Here is a 22,301-nt window from a genome sequence, read left to right on the forward strand (position 1 = left end):
GAAGATCAATTATTTCAAGTTCTTGAAGGTTTATTTGGGAGCTACATTCATCTGTCAAGCTGGATTCTGCTGCAACTTAGTTTCTTCTCATTTTGTTCAAGTTGGGCATTGATACCTTGTATGCGCCAACTTGAGGGGGAGTGTTTGCATTATTATGGAGTTCTTTTTTTTCCTTTTAGTTCAAGCTGGATCTTCTTTCTTTTCTTATTTGTATAATCCAGCTTGAAGGGGAGTGTTGAAGTACTGTTCATGTGACACTGTTCACGTGAACAGTGATTTGGTTGATATTTGTATCTTCTATTTTCCTAGTCCTAGTTGGAATCCTAGTTTCTAATTATGTCAAGTCCTAATTCTACTGTGAGTTGTTAGTCTTAGTTTCAGTTTGAGTTGTTAGTTCTAGTTCTTTTCCTATTGTAACTTGGAATCCTATCATGATTAGGAATTCCTAATCTGATTAGGAGTTCCCCTTTCTATTGTAATTTGAGATTATAAATACAAGCATTATGAGGCAGACTGATAAGTTTAACAGTTCTCTCCTCTTCCTCATCTTTTCTTCTCTCTCAAGTTACTGGTTACAGGTCCTAGGTTTTCTACATTAAGTTATCTGGGGCATTTGGGTTTTGATCTTGTTTATTTTTGGTTCCTCTTATTTGGGCCCCACAGGATATTTTTGCTTTTGGGGCTTAACTTTTTGGTTTGTAATAGGACTCGAGTCTAGTCAAATTTAGTGGTACTTTTGACTGTTAGTTGCTTAACACAAAATCAATCTCTCTCTCTCTCTCTCTCTCTCTCTCTCTCTCTCTCTCTTGTGTAACATGGAGTTACATTTCAATAAGTATACATTTGATTGTGTCCTGGATAAAAAGGGAAAATTAAATTGCAAATATTATGAAAATAAAAGTTAGGAAGAATTAAACTGGGTAAGGGTTATTAGCATGAATTAAACTGGATAAGGGTTCTGACAAATCTCGTGTTTGGTGGATATTAACATGGAAGTTTAGCAGTGAATATGAACCACTGATTGTTTTCCAAACGTCTGGTGTATTTATGAATAAATGAGAGATATAATGGCCTATGAATTATTTGGCTTAGTTGAGGCTCTCTTTAGTTTCATTTATGTTTTTTTTTTCTGGCCTATGTAAAAAAAAATCATTTATGGAATCCATTTGGTAACCATTAGATATAATACTATGATAGAGTATAGAATGAAAACCGTTTGGTAACTACCTATGTGTAAATAATTTTAATTGGTGGGTGAGGTAGGGGTGTTAATTCCATGCCTGGACCGGCAGGACCGACCGAGCTTGCTTGGTTAAGCCCAACACGTTTAATAATCAGGCGGTCTCAGTGTGGGGTCCTAGCCCGTCGGGCGCCTGACCAGACTGACTGATTCCAGACCCGACCTAGCCCGCTCGGTTACAGCCCGACCTACCTGGCCCTTTAAACGTGTGGTTCTGAATATGCACTCTATAGTTTGTAATTACCATTTGATTTCTGCCTTTACACCATAAATCTAAACATTCAAGTCATCTGAAACCCCAAAATGAATGAGAATCAGTTAGGATAGGATAGGATTCACGTGAAGTACGTGTGCTGTCCCTTGATATTCAGTAATCGATGTAAATAGAGATGAGATGCAATTCACCATTGATATTGCAGTCATATGGAAGAGCTATTGCAGATGCATAAGAACAATTGCTGCTGCTGTTGAATATTTAGTTCCAACCCCATCACATGACACATCATCAAATCCAGATCAACAATTTCAAAAGGAAAGGGGTATAGCAATCGGGTCTTACACGAAGAAAAACCATCTCAAAAATACCAATCGGAGAAGATGTAGATAAATCATTTCAATGAGAAGTTCTTAGGAAGAAAAAAAAAAACTCCCTCCATCTCACAATGACTGTCCATTTTGACAAATCTCACTTTATAAGAAAGGTTTGTTATTACATTAATTACTCTAATGTATTTTTTTTTTACTAAATACCAAGGGTATAGCAATTGAGTTTCAGATCAGTAGATCACTTGAATCATGTTGAAGATTGTTTGATTCTGTAAGCTGCTGTTCTAAAATATTTTAGATTAATATAGTTTTGTTTCCTTGCTTCGTTAAGCAAACAAATCTGCATGAAAAATAAAAGCATTTCGATGAATCTGTGGCTGCACCGTTTAGAGCCCGGTTAAGGTCCGTTTAGTGGTAAACATGCCCACAGCCCGGTTAAGGCCCGATTCTAGTAGCTTGATTATAGCCTGAGGCCAACAGAGCCCGGCCAGGCCTGGCCCGATAGCTAAACGGTCGGTCACAGTGTAGGGCTTGAGATTGGTGGAGCCTGGTTAGGCCTGACCGAGCCCGACAGGTTGACACTCCTAGGTGACGGGATTCCCCCTCCAACGATTTTCTTCCCCATACTATATTATGTATATGTATTAGAGATGAGGATGTTAAGATGGATGTGCGGAAAACAAGGAAGGATAAAGTAAGGAATGATCGTATTAGAGCTGACTTGGGAGTTGCTCCGATCAATTACAAGCTCAGAGAGGGTTGTTTGAGGTGGTATGGTCATGTTCAATGGAGGCCTAGAGACGCCCCAGTAAGGAGGAGTGATATTATCTCGATTGAAGTAGCGAAAAGAGATGGGGCAAGCCGAAAATGACCATAGGAGAAGTTGTGAGGAAGGATATGCATAGTATAGGTCTTGTACCTTGTATGACCTCGGATAGAGCCTATTGGAGGGCAAGGATCCATGTAGCAGGCCCCATTTAGTTGAGATTCTAATGTAGAAGAGGTTCAGCTAAGAACCACTCTACCGTAGGATCGATGATAGGTTGCGGCAGAACATCAAATTAGAAACAAAGGCAGAATTAGGAGGTTTAGGAAATTAAGCCAAACCAGCTTGTAAAAAGTCTCCAAACTCATATAGAGTGGAGATGAGGTTGGAGAGGGTCTGCACTCCAACTATTAGCCAATTCCGATGGCTAGAAGTTGAGATATGAAGATAACCCCAAATTAGAAGGTTTGGAGAAAAATTGCAAAATCAGCACTGCCCTTGGACTCCAAGTAGGATCGAGTGTAGAGCCTATTGAAGGGAGGCTTTGCTGCAATTTTGGTGAAGCTCTGATTGAGGGAAGTGAAGCTATGGAGGTGGGATGAAAATAGAAGGTTTGTGTTCTTGGAGAATTCCAGCCAATGGAATGAGGTAGAAGTGGGGATTGAATGGAGGGAATGATGGTGTGAGATGATGTTCCAAAGCTCTGCAGGTTTAGAAGAGTGGAGGTTCACAGGCTTGATGTTGTAGCAGGAATCAAGTCTCAGGAACAACAGCAGCCTCACTCGAATGGGTGCAGCAGCAACAGCAATAGTTCTGTATATGCTGAAGAATAGTAGCAGTCTTCAATTGATCTTCTCAGCACCTGTGTTGATCTAAGGGAAAGCAGCAGCAATTGTTGCAGTCACAGATCAGTGGTAGCAGCACTAAAGGAGCTCAGGCAGGGTAATAAAAGAGGAGAAAAGAGAAGATAGAAGAAGGGGGTAGGGGGGATGGCTCTCTCAGCCTGGGTCTCTCACCCACAGCTATCTCAGCTGTTGAAACGAGGAGGATCTGCCATAATTTGATGGCTAATAGGCTGAAAATTCTATTCTCAAATCTGTTCCTTCATTATAATGTGATGTCTATTAATAGCTTAGGCAAGCTTACAATAAAATAGAAACTAATCTAAAGTAGAAAGTAGGAAAATCGAAACTACTAAATCCTGACTAAAATAGAAGGTACTAAAAATTAGAAGCTACTAAGGCTTTATAATCCAGCCTTCTAGAACAAAACAAAGAAGGTCACTAAAATAGAAACAAACTGAAATTAGAAGCTACCTAATATACTTTCTAAAACTGAAAATAGAACCTAAACTATGGCAGCATTAGGATAAAATCTTTCTCCACTTGATGGGCCCACAAAATCTTCTAAAAAATATCCCTTCACAAGGCAAATGTGGCTTGTGACATTGTTCACGTTAACAGTGTTTGGGCCTCTTTTTCTTGGCCCTTCTAGAAGATCTGTTGGGCTGGCTCAATCTGGTCCATCTGGAGATGGTTCGATGGGCCTTGGTTCTTCTTTTTCTGGTCAGTCGTGGGATCTACATCAGATTCTCCTGACTTTCTGGGCTGTGCCTCTTTCCTCTTACTTTTATCTATCACTTTTCTTTTTGTTTTCTATTGTTCATCTGTCACTTTCCATTTTTCACTTCTCATCTCATTTCCCATCTCTGCATTCCCCTATTTTGTCTAGACCTCAGTTTTACCTACTTTGTTTGCTTGGATCCATGTAGCCGACCCTATTAATTTGGGATAAGGATGAGTTGTTGTTGTATTATATTATTCCTACTTTATAATAGTGTTATAATATATATATATATATATATAACAAAAGCCTTCCTTTTTATTTTATATAATTATATAACATACTTGTTAACAGGAGAGAATTAGAGCTCAATGCTTGGATGTGTTAATGAACATCCAAGCCCCTTTATTTATAATAGAAGAAGGGAGAGAGAAATTACAGAATTGCTCCCACATAGCCGACTCTATTTAATTAGAGTCGGTTATAGTAGAAAAAAACAAAAAAGACAAAAATACCCCCACGGTTCACTTAATACAATATTTTAACACTCCCCCTCAAGTTGGAGCATAAATATCAAACATGCCCAACTTGACTAAAAAGAGGATGAAAGACTTTCCCACTTAGCCCTTTAGTGAACACATCAACCAATTGATCAACAAACTTCACAAAAGGAACACATATCAGTCCTTCTTCCAGCTTCTCTTTGATAAAGTGTCTATCAACCTCCACATGCTTGGTACGATCATATTGAACCGGATTGTGAGTAATGCTAATGGCAGCCTTGTTGTCACAATACAACATCATAGGGAGACGGGTAGGAACACCAAGATCTTGTAATAAAATTCTAAGCCATAATAGCTCACAAATGCCTTGTGCCATAGCACGAAACTCTGCTTTAGCTCTAGACCTTGCCACTACGTTTTGTTTTTTGCTACGCCAAGTGATAAGATTTCCGCCTACAAAGGAGCAATAACTAGATATGGACTTTCTAAAAGAAGATCCAGCCCAATCAGCATCAGTATACACTTTAACTCGTAGATGGCCATGAGGAGTTAAAAGAATTCCTTTTCCCGGCGCTGACTTCAAATACCGGAGAATACGAAGAACAACATCCATATGAGAGGAATAAGGATCATGCATGAACTGACTTACCAAACTCACGACAATGGCTATGTTTGGCCGTGTATGAAAGAGGTAAATAAGTTTTCCTACCAGCCGCTGGTAGCGACCTTTGTCAAGCGGTTCATCCTCTTTTTCCTTGAGTGTTGTAGTAGACTTCGTAGGTGTATCCGAAGGGTGACACCCTAACAACCCAGTCTCAGATAATAGATTTAGGATATACTTCCTTTGAGAAAGAAAGACGCCCTTTGAAGAGTGAGCAACCTCTATCGCTAGAAAGTACTTTAGCTTTCCCAGATCCTTTATTTCAAACTCACAGCCAAGGAAAGTCTTTAATTTATTGGTCTCATCATCATCATTCCCAGTCACCACAATATCATCAACTTAGACTATGAGAATGGTTATTTTCTCACCATTCCTTTTTATAAATAGAGTATGGTCGGCATTACTTTGCTTATATCCCACAGAAACCATAGCCTTATCAAATCTTCCAAACCAAGCATGAGGTGATTGCTTTAGCCCATATAAAACACGATTCAACTTACAAACCTTGCCGCTGGTTTTGTTACATGAGAACCCAGGTGGAATGTCCATATATACCTTCCTCTTCAAGCTCTCCATGGAGGAAGGCATTCTTCACATCCAACTGTTGTAAATTCCACCCCTGATTTATTGCACAAGATAGTAGCACTCTGATAGTGGTTAGTTTAGCAACAGGTGCAAAGGTCTCTCGGTAGTCAATCCCATATGTCTGAGTGAACCCCTTTGTCACCAATCGTGCCTTATATCGATCCACAGTGCCATCAACCTTATGTTTCACCACAAACACCCATTTACATCTACCTGGTCTTTTCCCTGGAGGAAGAACCACAAGATCCCATGTATCATTTTTTTTGCAAGGCTCTCATTTCTTCCATCATTGCTGCCTTCTACTCTCCATTTGTAAGAGCTTCCTGCCAATTTTGGGGAATACGAACAGAAGAAAGAGAAGAAACAAAAGCACGAAAGGGTGGAGAGGGGGAATTATGTGAGACAACATGAGATATAGGATGCTGAGTAAAAGTCCTAGTACCTTTGCGAAGAGCAATAGGTAACTTGGGGGAAGAATTTTACCTTGAGTGGGAGGATGATTCAGATCCAGAGTCGGCAACTGAATGGGTACTGGTGCTGCAGTGGATGGAAGCTGCTTGTATTTGGAACATCCTCTCCAATATGTTTTGAGATTGGAGTCATTATTCTCCTCAGAAATTCTCCAATGGTTTTTTGAACTGGAGTGAGCTCCCCCTGAACAGGAACAACATCATTACCAGTATCCAAGGTCTCCCCCTGTGTGGGATCCTCTCTGGTAGATGGTATGTGAGGAACAAGAGGAGTAGGTTCAGGCTGGTTATAAGTCTGGTTATACACCGGAGCCTCAAGAGGGGCCCCAAGAGGCAATACATCTTCGCTGGAATTCTCCCCCTGAAGAGGTGTAGTGGGATAATAGGAAAGGGTTTCATGAAAGATAACATCCATACTCACTATCGTACGACGGGTGGGGGTTTATAACCCTTCTGGGAGGGAGAATAACCCAAGAAAATGCAGCGAAGACCACGAGGCTCAAGTTTACCAGGGGACCGAGTATCCTGAACATAACAAATACAGCCAAAAACTTTTGGGGGAATTACAAATGCGGAGGATCCATGTAAAAGGTCAGCACGGGTATGCGAATCAAGAACTCGGGTAGGCATCCTATTAATTAGGTAAGCTGCAGTAAGAACAACATCCCCCCCTCTCAATATTGGGGGGGGGGGAACATTACGAGCAAACCTAAGAGCCCGGGCAACCTCTAAGAGGTGACGATTTTTTCTTTCAGCCACTCCATTATGTGCAGGTGTATCAACACAACTGGTCTGGTGAAGACGTGAAGTATCCCATGGGCAGCAAGGTATTTTTTGAACTGACCTTCCATATACTCTTTGCCATTGTCACTCCTCAAAATTTTGAGTGTGACATTGAATTGGGTCTGAACCAACTTGTGAAAATGCTGAAAACATGAAAACATCACTTTCATTATGCATCAAATACACCCATGTACTCCTAGAGTGACAATCAATAAAAGAAACAAACCAACGATGGCCAGAAAGAGAAGGTTTCCGACAAGGACCCCACACATCAGTATGAACCATATCAAAAGTAGAAATACTTCTTTTATTAGAAATAGAATAAGTTGAACGAGTCTATTTGACCAGAACACAAGCGTCACAAAAAAATTCATGCTTATTACAGTGCTTAACTAATGCTGAAAATAAATAGGATAAAGTTCCTAAAGGAAGGTGACCTAATCGATTATGCCATTGTTGAAGTTTAGAAGAGACTAATGAATTTTGATGAAGTGGAGATGGTGGTGTTGGTGGAGGAGGAGAACCATCTTCAAGCAGATACAATCCACCATTTTTTTTTTGGTAATAGTTTCTTAGTTATTTAAGTCTAGGTATCTATTAGTTTCTAATTTTGTTTCTTTCTTTTTAGTAGTTACTATATTTACTAGTTTCTCATTTTGTTCCTTGCATGTTGACTTGAACTATAAAGCCTAGTTTCTATTTTCATTAGGTTTCTATTTTTAGTAGTTGCTATTTCTTTTAGAAGTTACTATTTCTTAAGTTTCTAAATTTGTAAGCTGACCTATTCCATTAAATGGGCAGCCCCTCTTGCAATAGAAACAGAATTGGAGAATAGAATTTGTGGCCAAGCTTGCCATCGATTATGGGAGAATTTCCATGTTTCAACAGCTGGGATAGCTGTGGGTGAGAAACCCAGGCTGAGAGAGCCATTCCCCTACCCCCCTTCTCTTCTATCATCTCTATATGCCTTTCTTCTTCTTATCCTTTTTATGTTCTTCATATGTAACAAAAGGTAGCAATAAAAAAAAAAAGAGTTGGAGTTTTAATTTGTTCTTTTCATTGTATCGATCCTGCTGCAATCGATCTCTCACTGGTTTCCTTGGTCCAAGGTCGACTCTTGCATTATTGTGCCTCTTTTCTCTAAGTTTCATTCTGCCTTTTGTTTTCCATTTTTCATTCCTCATCTCATTTCCCATCCTCCTTTTCCCATCTCTTCATTCCCCTTTTGTGTTTGGCCTCAGTTCCCCTACTTTATTTTGTTTGGATCCATGTAGCCGACCCCATTATGTTGGGATAAGGCTGAGTTTGTTGTTGTTGTTTAAATAGAATTAGGGTCCATAAATGATACCAAACACCAGAAAAAACATTTTTGTGTCAGAAAAACAAAACTAGAAAGGGAAATTTATGTCTACCACCCCTAGGATTTCAAAAAATTACGCCCATACCCCCAAGTACTAACTCTGTTAGTTTTGGAAGGGAATGACAATTTTGCCCTTTCTTATATATTAATAAACCCACCCCACCCTTCCCTTGTTACAACGACCTTTCATTATTGTGCCAACTACCACCTGCTGCTCTGGCGGACGTTGCAGGGATCTCTAAGGACTTCCTCTCTTCTTCTATTTTTTCTCTTCTCCTTTCTTCTTTGTTCTGTCCATCCCTTCCTTATAAATACAGTGATTGTTGGAGATCAACTCCAACTCTGGACCTTACTCTCAATCTTCAGTTCAAAAATCATCCAAATCTAGAAACCACAACGACAATGACAACAAAAACAACAACAACCAGAGCATACAACAGAAGGCTTCGACCAGGTAATCGTCAATGAAAGGATTTGAATCTGAGGGGTTGGTGGTGGGAGAAGCAAATGAAGAGAAACAAGAAAATGACGAATTGGTAATTATGGAACGTGTGCAGTAGAAATTAGAACGCAAGAGGTTGGAGATCGAAAGGTTAGTTCGTATATGAAATCCAATTTCAGATACTTTATCAAACTCTAATGCTAATCATCGATTCAAATGCCAAAAACCTAACCCTAAACCTGAACCAACCATTTCAGGGACTGTGGTGTGATAAATCAAACCTTTGAGTATTTAATTGTAAGTAAACTTTTGAGGAAAAAATCTGAATACATAATGGATTAATTCAGGATGGATAAACCTTTCCCGTTTGTAGCAAAAGCATGTGCAAAGGTCTCGAATCTCAACTACTCTGAAATAATTCATTCCCATTTTATGAAATCCCCCTTTGGTCTGATATATTCGTCCAAACAGCCATGGTAAATATGTGGGCACCGTTATGTAGAGATCGTTCTTTACCGTCTCTCCTTCAATCTCCTCTACAACACACCACAAAGACGGGGAGAGAGAGAGAGAGAGAGAGAGAGAGAGAAGATCTCTGTGTTCGGCGATGGGGATGGCGAGCTCAGTGTTCGGCTTTCCCTTTTGAGACGATGGTGTTTCAAACAAATGGGAGTAAATATGTAAAAGCACCTTCATTAAGGGTATTATGGGTATTTAGTTAATATTTGGGCAATGACATCATCACTTAACTGTTCTCATCTAATGGTAGGGGTATGTTTGTAGGAATCTTTCAAAATGCAGGGGAGCTTTATGAAATAGAGGAAATCCCAGGGGTGGTAGACGTAATTGTTTGAAAACACAGGGTGGTAGACATAAATTTCCCAAATAGAAATGATACCAAAGAGAGCCTCGAGTGTTTTCTTATAAGTTGATGAACTCATTGTACATGTGTATTACATTAGCAAATTACACTCATTGACCTCTGATACCAAGTTGTAAAACTGAAAGATAAATAATCTATTTCCATTTGCTAGTTGTAGTGCAATAATTTGTTCTAACTTGTCGAATTTGGAGAGAGATATTAGGAAAAACTAAGAACGTTAAATCCAACATTTCTTCTGTTACATATGTTGAACTTCCTCATTCATTCTCTGTAGGTTCTGTTGGGATAAAACAAGCCAGGCATTTAACGTGCTTGTTAAAGATTGTAACATGCTTCTACGGCTGATGAAGATGATGTCTGAATGAATATTTATTGGGTAATCTTTCACAGGACTATGAAGAGTGGAGTCGATTGCTTCAGTATAACGTTTTTGCCCATGATTTCATTCATGTTAGTCAACATATTGAAGATTAGAATAGTAATTTCACAATCAAATAAACGGTATCAAACCCTACACTGGTTCCCTCTCTCTTTCTCTATCTCCCCCTCCTTCCCTCCCCCTGCTTCGACTCCTGCAACAACCCCCTCCCTGGCTACCTTCGAAACTCCCTTTTTGGGTCAAGATTTCAGTTATTCCATGAGAAGCGAAATCGGAAACATCCTAAGCAAGCATGAAAGGGGATAAGATGAGCTTGATTGGGAACTCAAATATGTCGATCAACTGCTGCCGGTAAAAATTTTACAATGAACATTGATGAATGGCTTTATAGATGAGCTAACAAAGAAATGCTCGAGTGGGGGGAAGAGATCTATTCCCTGCAGGAACACCCATGAAGCGAATCAGAATCTTCATTTGCAGTGAGGGAACCTGGTGCAGTCTTTGAAAAACCATGTGCCCCTGTAGAAGAGACGCTCTGTGCTAGCTAGCGAAGGAAATCAAGATATTTTTTAAGAAGCAGCACGATAGGAATCTGGGAGAAAGTGACGGACAAGAAATTACCCCAACCAGTGGATCAGGAAGAAGAGGGAGGCAGTAGATGCGACAATATTGATCTCGAATTTCTAATCCATATCCAATTCAACATTGTAAAGTTGAACTACTTTGGGGTTTTTTTTCGTTGTTTCACTTTTACAACTACTGGTACCCGTAAATGCAGTCCGATTTCAATTTGCAGGAGCAATAGGAAGAGGAGAACGAAGAAGAGGATGAAGGAGAATTGGAGAAGAAAGAACCAGCAGCATATCCTAGCAGGAAACAAGCATTGGTAGCGAGTTTGGGACAGGGACACAGAAATTGAGGGACAACAGTAGAGAGGTGGGGGAAGGAGAGGATTGTATTTGTCATGATCTCTTGTGTGGGACCAAACCCATTAAAAGTTAAAACCCCCTTCAGAATTCCTTCAACAGAGCCACACCCATTAAACCCACGTCTTGAAATCTCCATTAAAGAGAACCCAAATTGATTTTCCCTTCTATTTAAGGATCAGTTTAATTTCTTTCTCTCTGTCTACATCAGGCATACCATTTTCAGTTCCCCACGGATACATCAACTGAGAAGAGGAAGGTGGACTACTGGGTTATGAGGTATGAGCTGGAAGGGAGAAGATCAAGCCAGATGGGTGGATCTGCATAAACCCTCCTCTCTTCTCTCTCTTGTTTTTGGGGCCATGGGGACTCATGGCAGAACGTACTTGATCTGCTTGAATTGTCAGTATATAGGTAATTCTGTAATTTCAATATTGCTGGAGACGAAGAAGATGATTAGTTTCATGGTGTTAGATTGCGGGGAGGGTTTCTGAAATTCCAATATTAACATGTCAATATATTGGACAACTTGAATAAAAAGTATGGGCAAATAAGTCATAGTGAAGCAATCCACTTCACTAGGCGTAGTGACGCCTATAAGGATCCATACTTACTTATGCTTGAGTTTGTTGATTTGATAATTAATGTCACATTGCTCTTTGTTTTCAGGAATAGGGTTTGATACTTCTTGCAGGAACTGCAGTGTTTGTCATAGATGATGATTATCTTTCTATTTCCTTCTACATGTTTACTGCTTTGGTACATTGGCTTTTAGTCCACTAGGATTTGTTTGAATGTTTCCTTTAATAACTATTTTTCTGTAGTTTATTTCTTGTCTTTTTTTTTTTGGTCGTAGGGTCTTGGTAGGCTATCCCTGGTTGCGGCATCTGCTGCTAATGTGGTTCAAGCTGGCACAAAAGAGCTCACTTCGAAGGTTTTTGACTTTTTCATTTCATTTTTCGTTGTCACTTTGGTAGGTCATATTATTTTTCTCCAGAATCACTGCACCCTTAAATGCCTTCTAACTATGTAGTTAGTGACTATGCCGAAAAGAATAATTGATGTCTCTGAAATTGCATGAACCTCTATCCTGGGTCTTGGTCCAGTCTGAGCTTCAACATTGACCCTATATTCAATCTGTAATGCAGTAAAGAAGCTAGTGATGATCATTTATGATTATAGCTTTTCCAAGGTTGTTAAAAAGTCCATCCTTATTACATACTTGTCACTGGTGTCTAGGTGAGCACCTGTTGTTTAGTTCTGTACAAGTTTGATTGGTTTTGGTTGGAGAAAGTTGCAATTAATTTAGGAAAACGATTAGCTGCCATCCTCGCATGTTTTTGTTTGTTTCTATCCACCATTGAGTATAGAAGACTTATTGCTGCTATAGGTTGTAGCTATGTGTCTAGGAGTTGGATTTATTCGATTTTTAAATCTTTGGATGCAAGAATTTGGCCAATGTGTACATGCTAATGGGCTATAAGCATGTTGACATATTTACAAAACAATTATGTACAATTTGTAGATATATTTATTATGCAGACGTAAATAGAAACATAACGATGTTGGTATACGTGCTATGTATTAAAAAACATGGCATTAAGAAGCCTAGTGATGCAGAATTATCACCAAACTGGGCTTCTTTTATTAGGAATAAGTCTAGGATTGGAATATATAAATGTTAGGCTTTTGATCCCAAGGGTTTTCTATGTAATAGGCCACTTTAATGAGCCTAAACTAGGGGTATATAGGTTGCATACGGGATTAGCCCAATACTTAGTTTATTTTTATGTTTTTTAATTGAACCGGTTCAAATTGGTTGCATCCAATTGGTTCAATTTAAGTGATCATGTGACTTGGTTAAGTGGTCATGTGACAACTTAAGTGGTCATATGATATAAGTTGGGTTGGATTAGGACTCTATAAGTCCAGCCATGTTTTGAGTCTATTTCCTTTAGTATTTTAGTTTCCTAGTCAGTTTAAGTTACCTAATAGGTTAGGGATAGGGTTAGGCCTTTCTTTTTTAGAGTAGAAGTCTATTTTTGAGTCTTTTATATAAGGTTGTAAGGGGGCAAATCCTTGAACACGAATTTGATTAATGAAAAGCTTTTGTTTGCTGCCATTGCTGCTGCCCTGCTCTGTTGAGTGTTGCCTTGTGGATCTCAAGGTGAAGGGTGAGTGGACTCTCATGACTCTTTGCGTCTGTCCAGTACCGGGAGGTTCTTCTTCTTCTTCAATCGAGTTTCTTCAAGCTGCTACTGCTGCCTTTGAAGGAGATCAAACCAGTAAGTAATTTTAGTTTCCTGCATATATCCTTCCCCTCTTCATCCTCTAACCTAATCCGTCCTTTCCCATCGACCCAATTATATCACTACAGCCAGCCTTCCATTCCCTCCATTAAACCTGCAACTATTCCTTCGAATTTTAGCTTGATCCCCAAGCATTCACCTTCCAACCATCAGATCTGTGTCAAACTTCCAGCAAACATCCCTCCCTCTCCCTCCTACACTCGATCCCAATTTGAGTCCCATCTGACCATCTAAACCCTAGTTTTCAGCCTAGATCCTTAAACCTAAAACCCGAAACCCTAACCCTAATTCTGCAGATTTTCGAACTTAACCAAATCCAATTATTTTTATCCCATAATAACCCCCTAGACCTGCATATTAAACCTATATAAGACCCATTCCCAAATTCCCATCCAAAACCCTAGAATTAACCTAAAACCTAGTGCTGTCCATTCGAACCAGCAACCCTTTTTGCTATTGATCCTGTTATCTGGCTCCTAGTAGGTCTCCTACCTATCTAGGACTACATTACCTAGTTCTGTATTATTACAAAAATCTACAGTGTGCAAGGTTAAAAAGAAATAGACATGTAACAGTTATGTTGTTTGTCTCCAAATAAGAATTCAGGCTATCCAAGAAATTTCTAGGGAAAAAGAATGGTATGGTTTTGGAGATTAAACACATTCTACTTCCTGTGGTATGACATGTCTGGCAGTATTACTTATACAGGTATCGTAGGGTTCAGCCATCTTTTCTTTTGATGGGTGTGAATCTGATCTTTCAGTTTTGGACAGTAGTAGTGCAACTGGTAGGAATCGATTCCAGCCTTTAAAGTTTTACAAATTTGGTATAGAGCAATGGTTTTCAAAGTCAGATCCTCATTTGGCATTTCATAGATAGTGTGGGGTCCATGTGGGATGTCTTTCTAAGCCGTGGGTGATGGTAATTCCGGTGTTTGGAAATCCTAAACCGGGTCACTACGGGTCCGCCCAGGAGAAAAAATCCAATTACAAAGAACAATGGCTAATTTTGTAATTAATTTGAAATTCAAGACCATAAGAGAGGAGACATGGAATAATGGACTCAATTGGAATTAAATGATTAGATGTGGGGTAATTTTGGAATTATAAATAAGAAGTAAAGGAGTGGAATAAATTAGAAACTAAAGGGTATATACGGCAATTGGGAAATAAGTGGTTTAAATAAGTTGATAGGGGAGTTGTCTTCAACCTCATAACACAACCAGCAACAGTGGAATTCCATATACTCGATCCAGTCTCACAATCAAGACTCCAAATCTCACAGGAATTTAAGAACAGGTTCGTACTTGTTAACCCTATCAAACCCAAGCTAGAAGAACTCCCAACCGATGAGCATTTAATTAAACCAGTTTCTGAAGTTTGGAAAGAACGATATTTGCAGGTCACGATGGGATTTCAGATGATCATCCAGAATGGTTCCAGCAACCCAAAATCTAGGGCTAGCTTCGCCTTGGATAAGGAGTCCCAAGTCCACAATTTGGAGAAGAAATAGGAAGGAAATAGAGATATTGAGTCTCCCTAAATCTACCTAGTTACGATGTAATAGTCTGAGGAAGTTCAGAAACTCAAAAGAAATAAAACAAATTGTAGGGAGAGGGGGGTAAAGAGGGAATAAAAGAGAGAGAGATAGAAAGGAGAGGGAGATTGCACAAGCAGCCACGCAGGCTTCAACCAAAAACAACTCAATGTATTCTTTTCAATCTACTCCCATGATGGGGGCTATAATGGAATCAACCTCTTAAGATTAAAATGGAATGGAATCAAACTCTTAAGATTAAAATGGCAGGGAACTCTACCACTACCTAGCCTACTCAAAGTAATATAAAAGATTACAATATAGATGTAAATAAATAAATAAATTACTAATATCCTACCGAACCAGAACTAACTTTGGACCCGGTTGTTGGTCAGGGCTCTCAAACAAGTTTGGCTTGGTCCAAGGAAGTGCATCAGTGGGGCCCATGTAATGCATCCACATGTTTTCTTAGTTGGGAGGCATTAATGTTTTTGTGGGTTGGCTAAGTCAGAGCCCACATTTATTGATTAATGTTCTTGATTTTATTTCTATTGGCGCTGAAAGGTTAAATTTGTGATTTGCATGAAATTGGGTCGGATTCTAAGTTGGATTAGACCCCATTATCTTTTCTGTTTCCTTTTTTTCCCCCTTTTCGCTTTTGGTCTTGGGGGGCTGGGGGGTGGGGGAAGGGAAACTGATGCAAGAGTGCTTCCATGGATCGGTCCGAACCTGTTTGGGAATCCAGACAGAGATGAACCAGGTCCAATTGATTTTTTTGAGTCTAGTAGGATTTTATAAAGTTAGTTCTTTTATTGGGATAATCATGTTAACTTTTAATTCGGTAGGTTACGTAGGAGATTAGATTTATTTTCCAGTTTCCTAGTTAAAAGTTACTTTTTAATTTTAGGAGTCTTTTATGTCTCTTTATACATGCTTGTAATTCCCATCTTGGGAGTAGAGTTGAATGATGAAATGAAATTGGTTTTTTGGTTGAAGCCTATGAGGATTGTGCGATCCTCCCTCCCACCTTTTCTCTCTCTCGTATTCTGTTTGGCGTTTACTGTCAGCCACCCACTTGGCTGAACCAACTCCACTTTCCTTCTTTTCCCCCCCTCATCTTTCTGATTTGTTCTTGACATTAAACCCTTATTGCAGGTTCTTTCTTAGATTTTCAGATTGCTGAAATCTTCGGTAGTGCACTGGATCCATTAGATTAATAAACCAGCAACCTACCTCTTGAATGTCGAATTCATCCAAGTATCCAACTCGATTTGGTTGACTTTCAGCATCGAAACCCATCTAATATTTCCGCTTCTGGTTTGAGTTTAGAGGTTGAAGCCGATAGTCTCCTTCCCCATGATTTTGTTACTCTACTTTATCATTTTATTTTCCTTCAATAGCCTCCTGTTCTCTTTTAACTCTATTTTGTCCTTTAGTCATAATTAATTTTGTCTTATCCTTTTTCTCTTTTTAGAAGATAACTTCCCCTCCCCCACGATATGCTAGTTCTAACTTCATTTCCTCACTTTCCAAAATACCCCTCCTTCTCACTTTTATTACCTCTTGCCCTTTCTTGTTATTCACTTCCAAGTTTATCCCTATATAATAAATACTAATTCCCCTCGTGTCTTTACCTTAGCCATCAAGTGACCCTCCTCTATTTGGTTATTAACGACCCTACCATTCCCCTTGCAACTCTAAATATTTACAGTTCTGCCATTCTTTTCAATTGTTGAGCCGTGTATTAATTGGGGTGGGCTCATAAGCGAACCCAATGTATTAAGTTGTCTGGTTTATTTTTGGGTTCATCAAGAAGTTCCAAGTTCGGTTTTTAAAGTTTGCTTTTGTCAAGGTAGAGTTGTATTCTTTTTATAATTAATAGCTGATATTATTGGTTATAGAAAAGAATACAGTGAGTGGTACACCCCCTAATAGGGAAAAGGCCATTCCCCAACCACAATATGAAATGGCAAAAGCATACAATTAAATCCCACAAACGAATATTAGGTCCATGACAATCTCAGTTCACAACCCCTTTCTTGGGCAAAGATTGTCTGCATCAGTATCTGCCGAATTATTAACTGATGGAACAGAACAAACTATGTCGAGCCAAGAGCTTGATTATTCCTTTAGAAAATGGTGGATGTAAGAATCCACAATCGACCATGTCGTTCAAGTCTTTGACACATTAAAGGAACTAGATGAGTACATCAACACATTAAAAGCGGGGAGACCTATGAAGTTACTATGATGTGTGATGGTTGGATTGGACCTACTAGACAGTCCACCATCAACTTTGTGGTCTAATGTGATGGGAAGACTTGTCTTCCTAAAGTCAGTGGATGCATCCAAGGACAAAAAGGATGCAATGTATATAGACAAGTTGTTGAAGGAAGTTATGGAGGAGGTAGGGCCCCAGAACATTGTCTAAGGGGTAATGGACAACGAAAGAAACTTTAAGAAGGGAGGGAAGAGATTGATGAACCAGTGCAGCAGCAGGATACACCTCATTTGGACACCACATGCAGCCAATTGCATTGACCTCATGCTTAAGGATATGGGGAAGAGATCACTATTAGCGTTGTAGTCCAGTGGGCCAGACAGGTGACTACATTTGTCTGTTACCATGGATTTTTTTTTGTTACAGTTATTGAGGGAGAAGTGTAGTCTTGGCGCAACAGTTAAAGTTGCACTATTGCAATGCAAGTTCAAAACTTGGAATCAACCTCTCTTGTGAAACAGGGGGTAAGGCTGCATACATTTGCCCCTCCCAGACCCTACAATGGCAGGAGCCTTGTGCACTGGGATGCTCTTTTTTATTGAGGGAGAATTGCAAAGGTGATATGGTGAGGCTTGACATTATTTGATTTGCCACTAACTAAATTGCATTGTGGAGCTTTTAGGAGAAGATGGTTGGCCTAAGGTCCATGTTTGGTAGTGAGGATTGTTGGCTTGAGGCCCTTAGGGATGATGATGGTGATGGGGGATGTGCGAGAGGTGCTAGTGCCAGTTGGAGCAGGAGCCGGTGCACTTCACAAGTGAGAATCAGTTTACTCATGCCACGTAGGACGAGGTCCACAATGCACGTGCCCCCACATGTTCAGGGTACTCGAAAGGTTTGCATCGCCGATCAATACCACCACCCGAGGAGGATAGCATGGAGTCCATGGACATTAGTGTCAGGAGCTTGACTGACACTCTCGAAGGCATGAGTATGGAGTAGAATGGTATGTATGGGGAGTAGTTGCATGCACCATCGTATGGATATGGCACTAAGAGCACCGGTTTTGCCTATAGTCACTGTACTAGGTATGGTCAGTTTGGGTAGGTTAACTCTTCATCATTTACCCTTTGTTTATGAGTATGAGGGTCAGTCACCCTTTGGGTCAGGTTTTGTGGGCGACATCTTGGGGTCTTGGCCCCCTAGCCATACATGCCGGTTCCAGTTCCACATGCACATACAGTAGTAGTAGCTCTTGCTTGATTTTTGCACAGTTTAAAGATCCATACCATAGGTTAAGATACGTCCAATATGTTGATGATTCCATTTATATGTCTTCTGTGGATGACTTCAAGTGATTCTTCTGCCATACTATGACATGGCCAACTTATGTGATGTAGTTGGAGGCTAACTTGGTTCGGTAGCGGCAACTTGCTAGTGGATTTGATCCATCCCAACACTTGTTTCAATACAAGGAGTCTAGGACTCTAAGATGGGCATAGGGGTGACATGTTGCTTGTATTGCTGACTCTGAAATATTTGACTCTTTGTAACAAACAATGATCTATGATTTATGAAATGGTTTATAATTTGGTCTTTTCATTCCTAATGCTTAGTGATTTTACTTAAATTATATGTGTTCTAATACTAAAGATTGTGTGGAATAGGCCATATCAGTCATCAATGTATATATACAACATAGATTACCAACCTAGCGTCCGAAGTCAAACTACCATTTTGGGTGTGATTTTTTAAAATCTAAGGGTTTCGCTATGTTTAGAATCTTGTCTGAATAGAATCTTATCTGAATAGAACTCTTCCTCCTAGTTTGGATAGAAGCTTTTTGAAGGAGTTATGTACAGGCCAAACTTAAGTTGGTGTGCATGAATGCTGTCAAAATCTCATTTTTTTTGGACATCAAAACAAATGAATATTATACCGCACTTTTGGTTTCTAGCAATGTTTTACCATATTAAGATTTATGGAATTTTTAGATTTGAGAAAAACCCTAGTATTAGAAAGTTGAAAATTGCACCTACTGTCGAAAATCCAGTTTTTGTTCTTGAACTGGGGTTGACTTTTTATCATTTTGGAATTTGATTTTTAACTATTTTTATTGGATTCAAATAGGGGGTATTTGCTTATTTATGAATAATATCTTAAGTAAATGAAATATAAAAACATTTACTTAAATGATATTAGGCATAAATAAGTGTCTGTGCTAGTTTCCCACTAAGTTAAACTCCTATCTGTACTTCAATTATTTTTCAAAATCTGATAGTGCCATTGTGTTAAAATGGCCCAAAATAGGCTGTATACCAACTTTCATGACCAAACTAGGTCTAAAACCCACCGAAACCAGCCATCGAGTTCAAAAAATAAAAATTACCCCAACTCGCCGAGATCTCGGCCCAACTCGCTTTTTGGCCAGGTCAAAACCTGTACTCGAGACGAGTTCTTGAACCTTGGTCGGCTACACATAAAAACAAACCCCCAAAGACCAGAATACCCCCATGGTATTCTAGTGTACATAATTCAACACAGTGGTACCCGGTCAGTTATTCCAGTCTTTAGTTAGCATAAGGGTAAATTGGTTATTTTAATGTGTAAGTCAATTAAAATGGGTTCTCGCAGTTTCTGATATGTAGGGTTGTATTCCAAACATGGAAACATTTTTTAGATTGAATTAAGTTTGGATTGGAGAGCAGAGGACGGGCCTTGGTGCAACGGTAAGGTTGCTTCATTTGACCAAGTGGTCACGGGTTCAAGTCTGGAAACAGCCTCTTTACGAAAGCAGGGGTAAGGCTGTGTACATTATGAACCTCCCCAGACCCCGCAGTTTGTACGCCCTTTTTGGATTGGAGAGCAGCGAGTTGATCATGTGATAACCTAGGTTTTGCCTAGATAATCTCTCTCTTTCTCTTGTTCTCTTCTGTGTCTCTTTTTGTTTCTGCTTTTGATTTCCTTCTCCTATTTCTCTTGTTCTCATGAAGATGAGTAACAGGGGCAGATCTTCGATAATCCATTCAGGCCAAGTACGAGTTGTTTGCCTTGGTGTTCTAAACATTCAGTTCTGAACTTGGATTTCATTACTGTTATCCAGGTTTCTGGACAATGTATTGATTTTGTCCAACTCTTAGCGCACATGCCACCTCCACATGCTCTCTTCCAATATTTTGTGCCTCTACCACTCCTCGAGATGAGGCTCTTTCAAAAAGCTTACTCAGAACATCAGCCAAAATGGTAAATAATAGACTAGGCATTCATAAAAGAACTGATAATGTCTCTGGTGTTTGTTAAGATATCCGCAGGGTTTGTTTGTCATTAACCACAATAGGGGGAGTGTCCCTATCGTGGCGTGTGTTAGTGTTACTGTTTGGTCTTGTGTTTAATTGTTAGTTAGTTGTTAGTCTTAGTTTCCTTGTTAGGATACATTTAGTTTCCTTGTCAAGTCTACCTTTTGTACAAGGTTACTCCTTATTTGCTATTTGCTAATGAAAAATCATCATAGGCAGCCCACAATCGGTAGACTGATCCTATCATGTTCAGCACATCCTCTCTCACGTTTGTTCTCTCTCTCTCTCTTCTATTTGCAGGTACTGGTTCCAGGTTCTGGGTTTGTTAGTCTTTACTATGTTGGTCTTGTATTTACAGTGTATGAATCTCACTTTAATTTTAGACCTCTTGGATATTGTGAAGATTAGATGCTTGGTCTCTATTTGCTCAAGTTACCTGATGTCAAGGAGCGCTTGGATGTTTTCATATCAAGTTTGCCTTGTAATCATGTCCTGAAATCATTTTATGCTTTCTATATATGGCTTGAACATTTTATGTTTGATATTTTGTGCCCTTGGTTTGGTTTTTGTTGACACTTGGTTTCACCCTTTCACTTGCTTTTGAGTTTTGGTTGCAAAATACATCATGATTAAAAAATTCCTATGTTGTTTTATTGTGAGCAGAGTTAGTGCCGAGATACATGAATTTGTCTTTGCGTCAATAATTATATGTACTTTTGAAGATTTTGTTATATGATCAGAACCTGTTTTCAATGATCAACTACCCTATGAATTATTTTGTATTTGAACTACACCCTTTTTACAGGTGAGAGATGGTGGTTATGATTCCAAGGTAAATGAGACAGTTAATGTAGTGACGACAAAAACAACCGAGTTAGGGCAAAAGACTTGGGGGATTATGAGAGGTGTCATGGCAATGGCTTCCCAAAAGGTTGAGGAATACACAAAAGAAGGCTCGAGCGGGGAGGCTGATAACTGGCAACGGAATGAGAGTGAGAGAAATGGGTACTATCAGGATTTCGGGCATGAGAGCAAAGGGTGGAACTCTTCTGAAGGTGGGCACTCTTCATCTGGTAGGCAGTTTAGTTCTGTCAGTTCTACCTCTTGGGATGAATGGGACAGTAAAGACAATCAAAAGGAAGAATTTGGGAAGGGATCAGCATCCCAGAATGGGGATAGCTGGGCAGGGTGGGATGATCCTAAAGATGATGGTTATGAAAATTTCTACCATAGTTCATCCAATAAGAGCAGCCTGGGTCACAATGGAAAATCTGATGCAACATGGACACAGGGTGGTTTCCTGTAAGTCTAGTTGTTAATTGTTATTGCAGTTGTGTTCTACATTTTTTTTTAAAAAAAATTTCCTTGATGGGGGAGAAGTAAAGGTTTGTGTGTTTAATTTAGCTAAAAACTGGCTTTTCACATTGGGGTTACTTCCCAATATAAATATCTACATTTTGCTGCCTGGGAAACATTTGTTGTTTAAGGTTTTTCTAAAACTCTAATTCTAGATACTTGTTCAATGTTTAGTGATTTGATCCAAAACCTAAGCAAATATATGTGTGCCTGTTGTTTATTCTCTTTGACCTGTTTCAGATCAATTTTCCACCTGAAAAAGGGCAAAAAGAAAATTGGGGAGGGAGAGAGGGAGAGAGGGAGAGAGAGAGATGAGCAAACCTCTGATTTTGTGCCAATGACCCCTTTGTGGCATTGCCATCTGTACAGCCTCCCCACCACCCATGGAGGGCCTTTGGGTTCTAGTGTTGTCATTTACTCAAGAGTGGAATATGGATCTGGATCGGTTGAGGCCGATATCAATCTGGATCGGATTG

The 22,301-nt window shown here is 39.5% G+C and overlaps 1 protein-coding gene and 1 long non-coding RNA gene across 2 annotated transcripts in view; one reads left to right on the forward strand and one right to left on the reverse strand.

Annotated features, from left to right (window-relative positions):
• LOC122652232 (ADP-ribosylation factor GTPase-activating protein AGD7-like) overlaps window positions 1-22,044 on the forward strand; it is a 30,037-nt gene extending 7,993 nt beyond the window's left edge. Inside the window, exons 2-3 of the mRNA XM_043845918.1 lie at window positions 11,964-12,041; window positions 21,275-22,044. Of these exons, the coding sequence (XP_043701853.1) occupies window positions 11,964-12,041; window positions 21,275-21,775 (579 nt within the window). The 3' untranslated portion in view covers window positions 21,776-22,044. The remainder of the gene's footprint in view (window positions 1-11,963; window positions 12,042-21,274) is intronic.
• On the reverse strand, window positions 1,013-11,923 carry LOC122652233. The gene is made up of 3 exons (XR_006331571.1): window positions 11,852-11,923; window positions 2,804-2,805; window positions 1,013-1,072 (listed from the first exon to the last, which is right to left on the reverse strand). It is a non-coding gene; the product is annotated as an uncharacterized LOC122652233 (long non-coding RNA).
• Window positions 22,045-22,301: the final 257 nt, after the last annotated feature.

Source organism: Telopea speciosissima, chromosome 2 (genome assembly GCF_018873765.1).
Source record: "Telopea speciosissima isolate NSW1024214 ecotype Mountain lineage chromosome 2, Tspe_v1, whole genome shotgun sequence".
In the NCBI taxonomy this organism is placed as follows: Eukaryota; Viridiplantae; Streptophyta; class Magnoliopsida; order Proteales; family Proteaceae; genus Telopea; species Telopea speciosissima.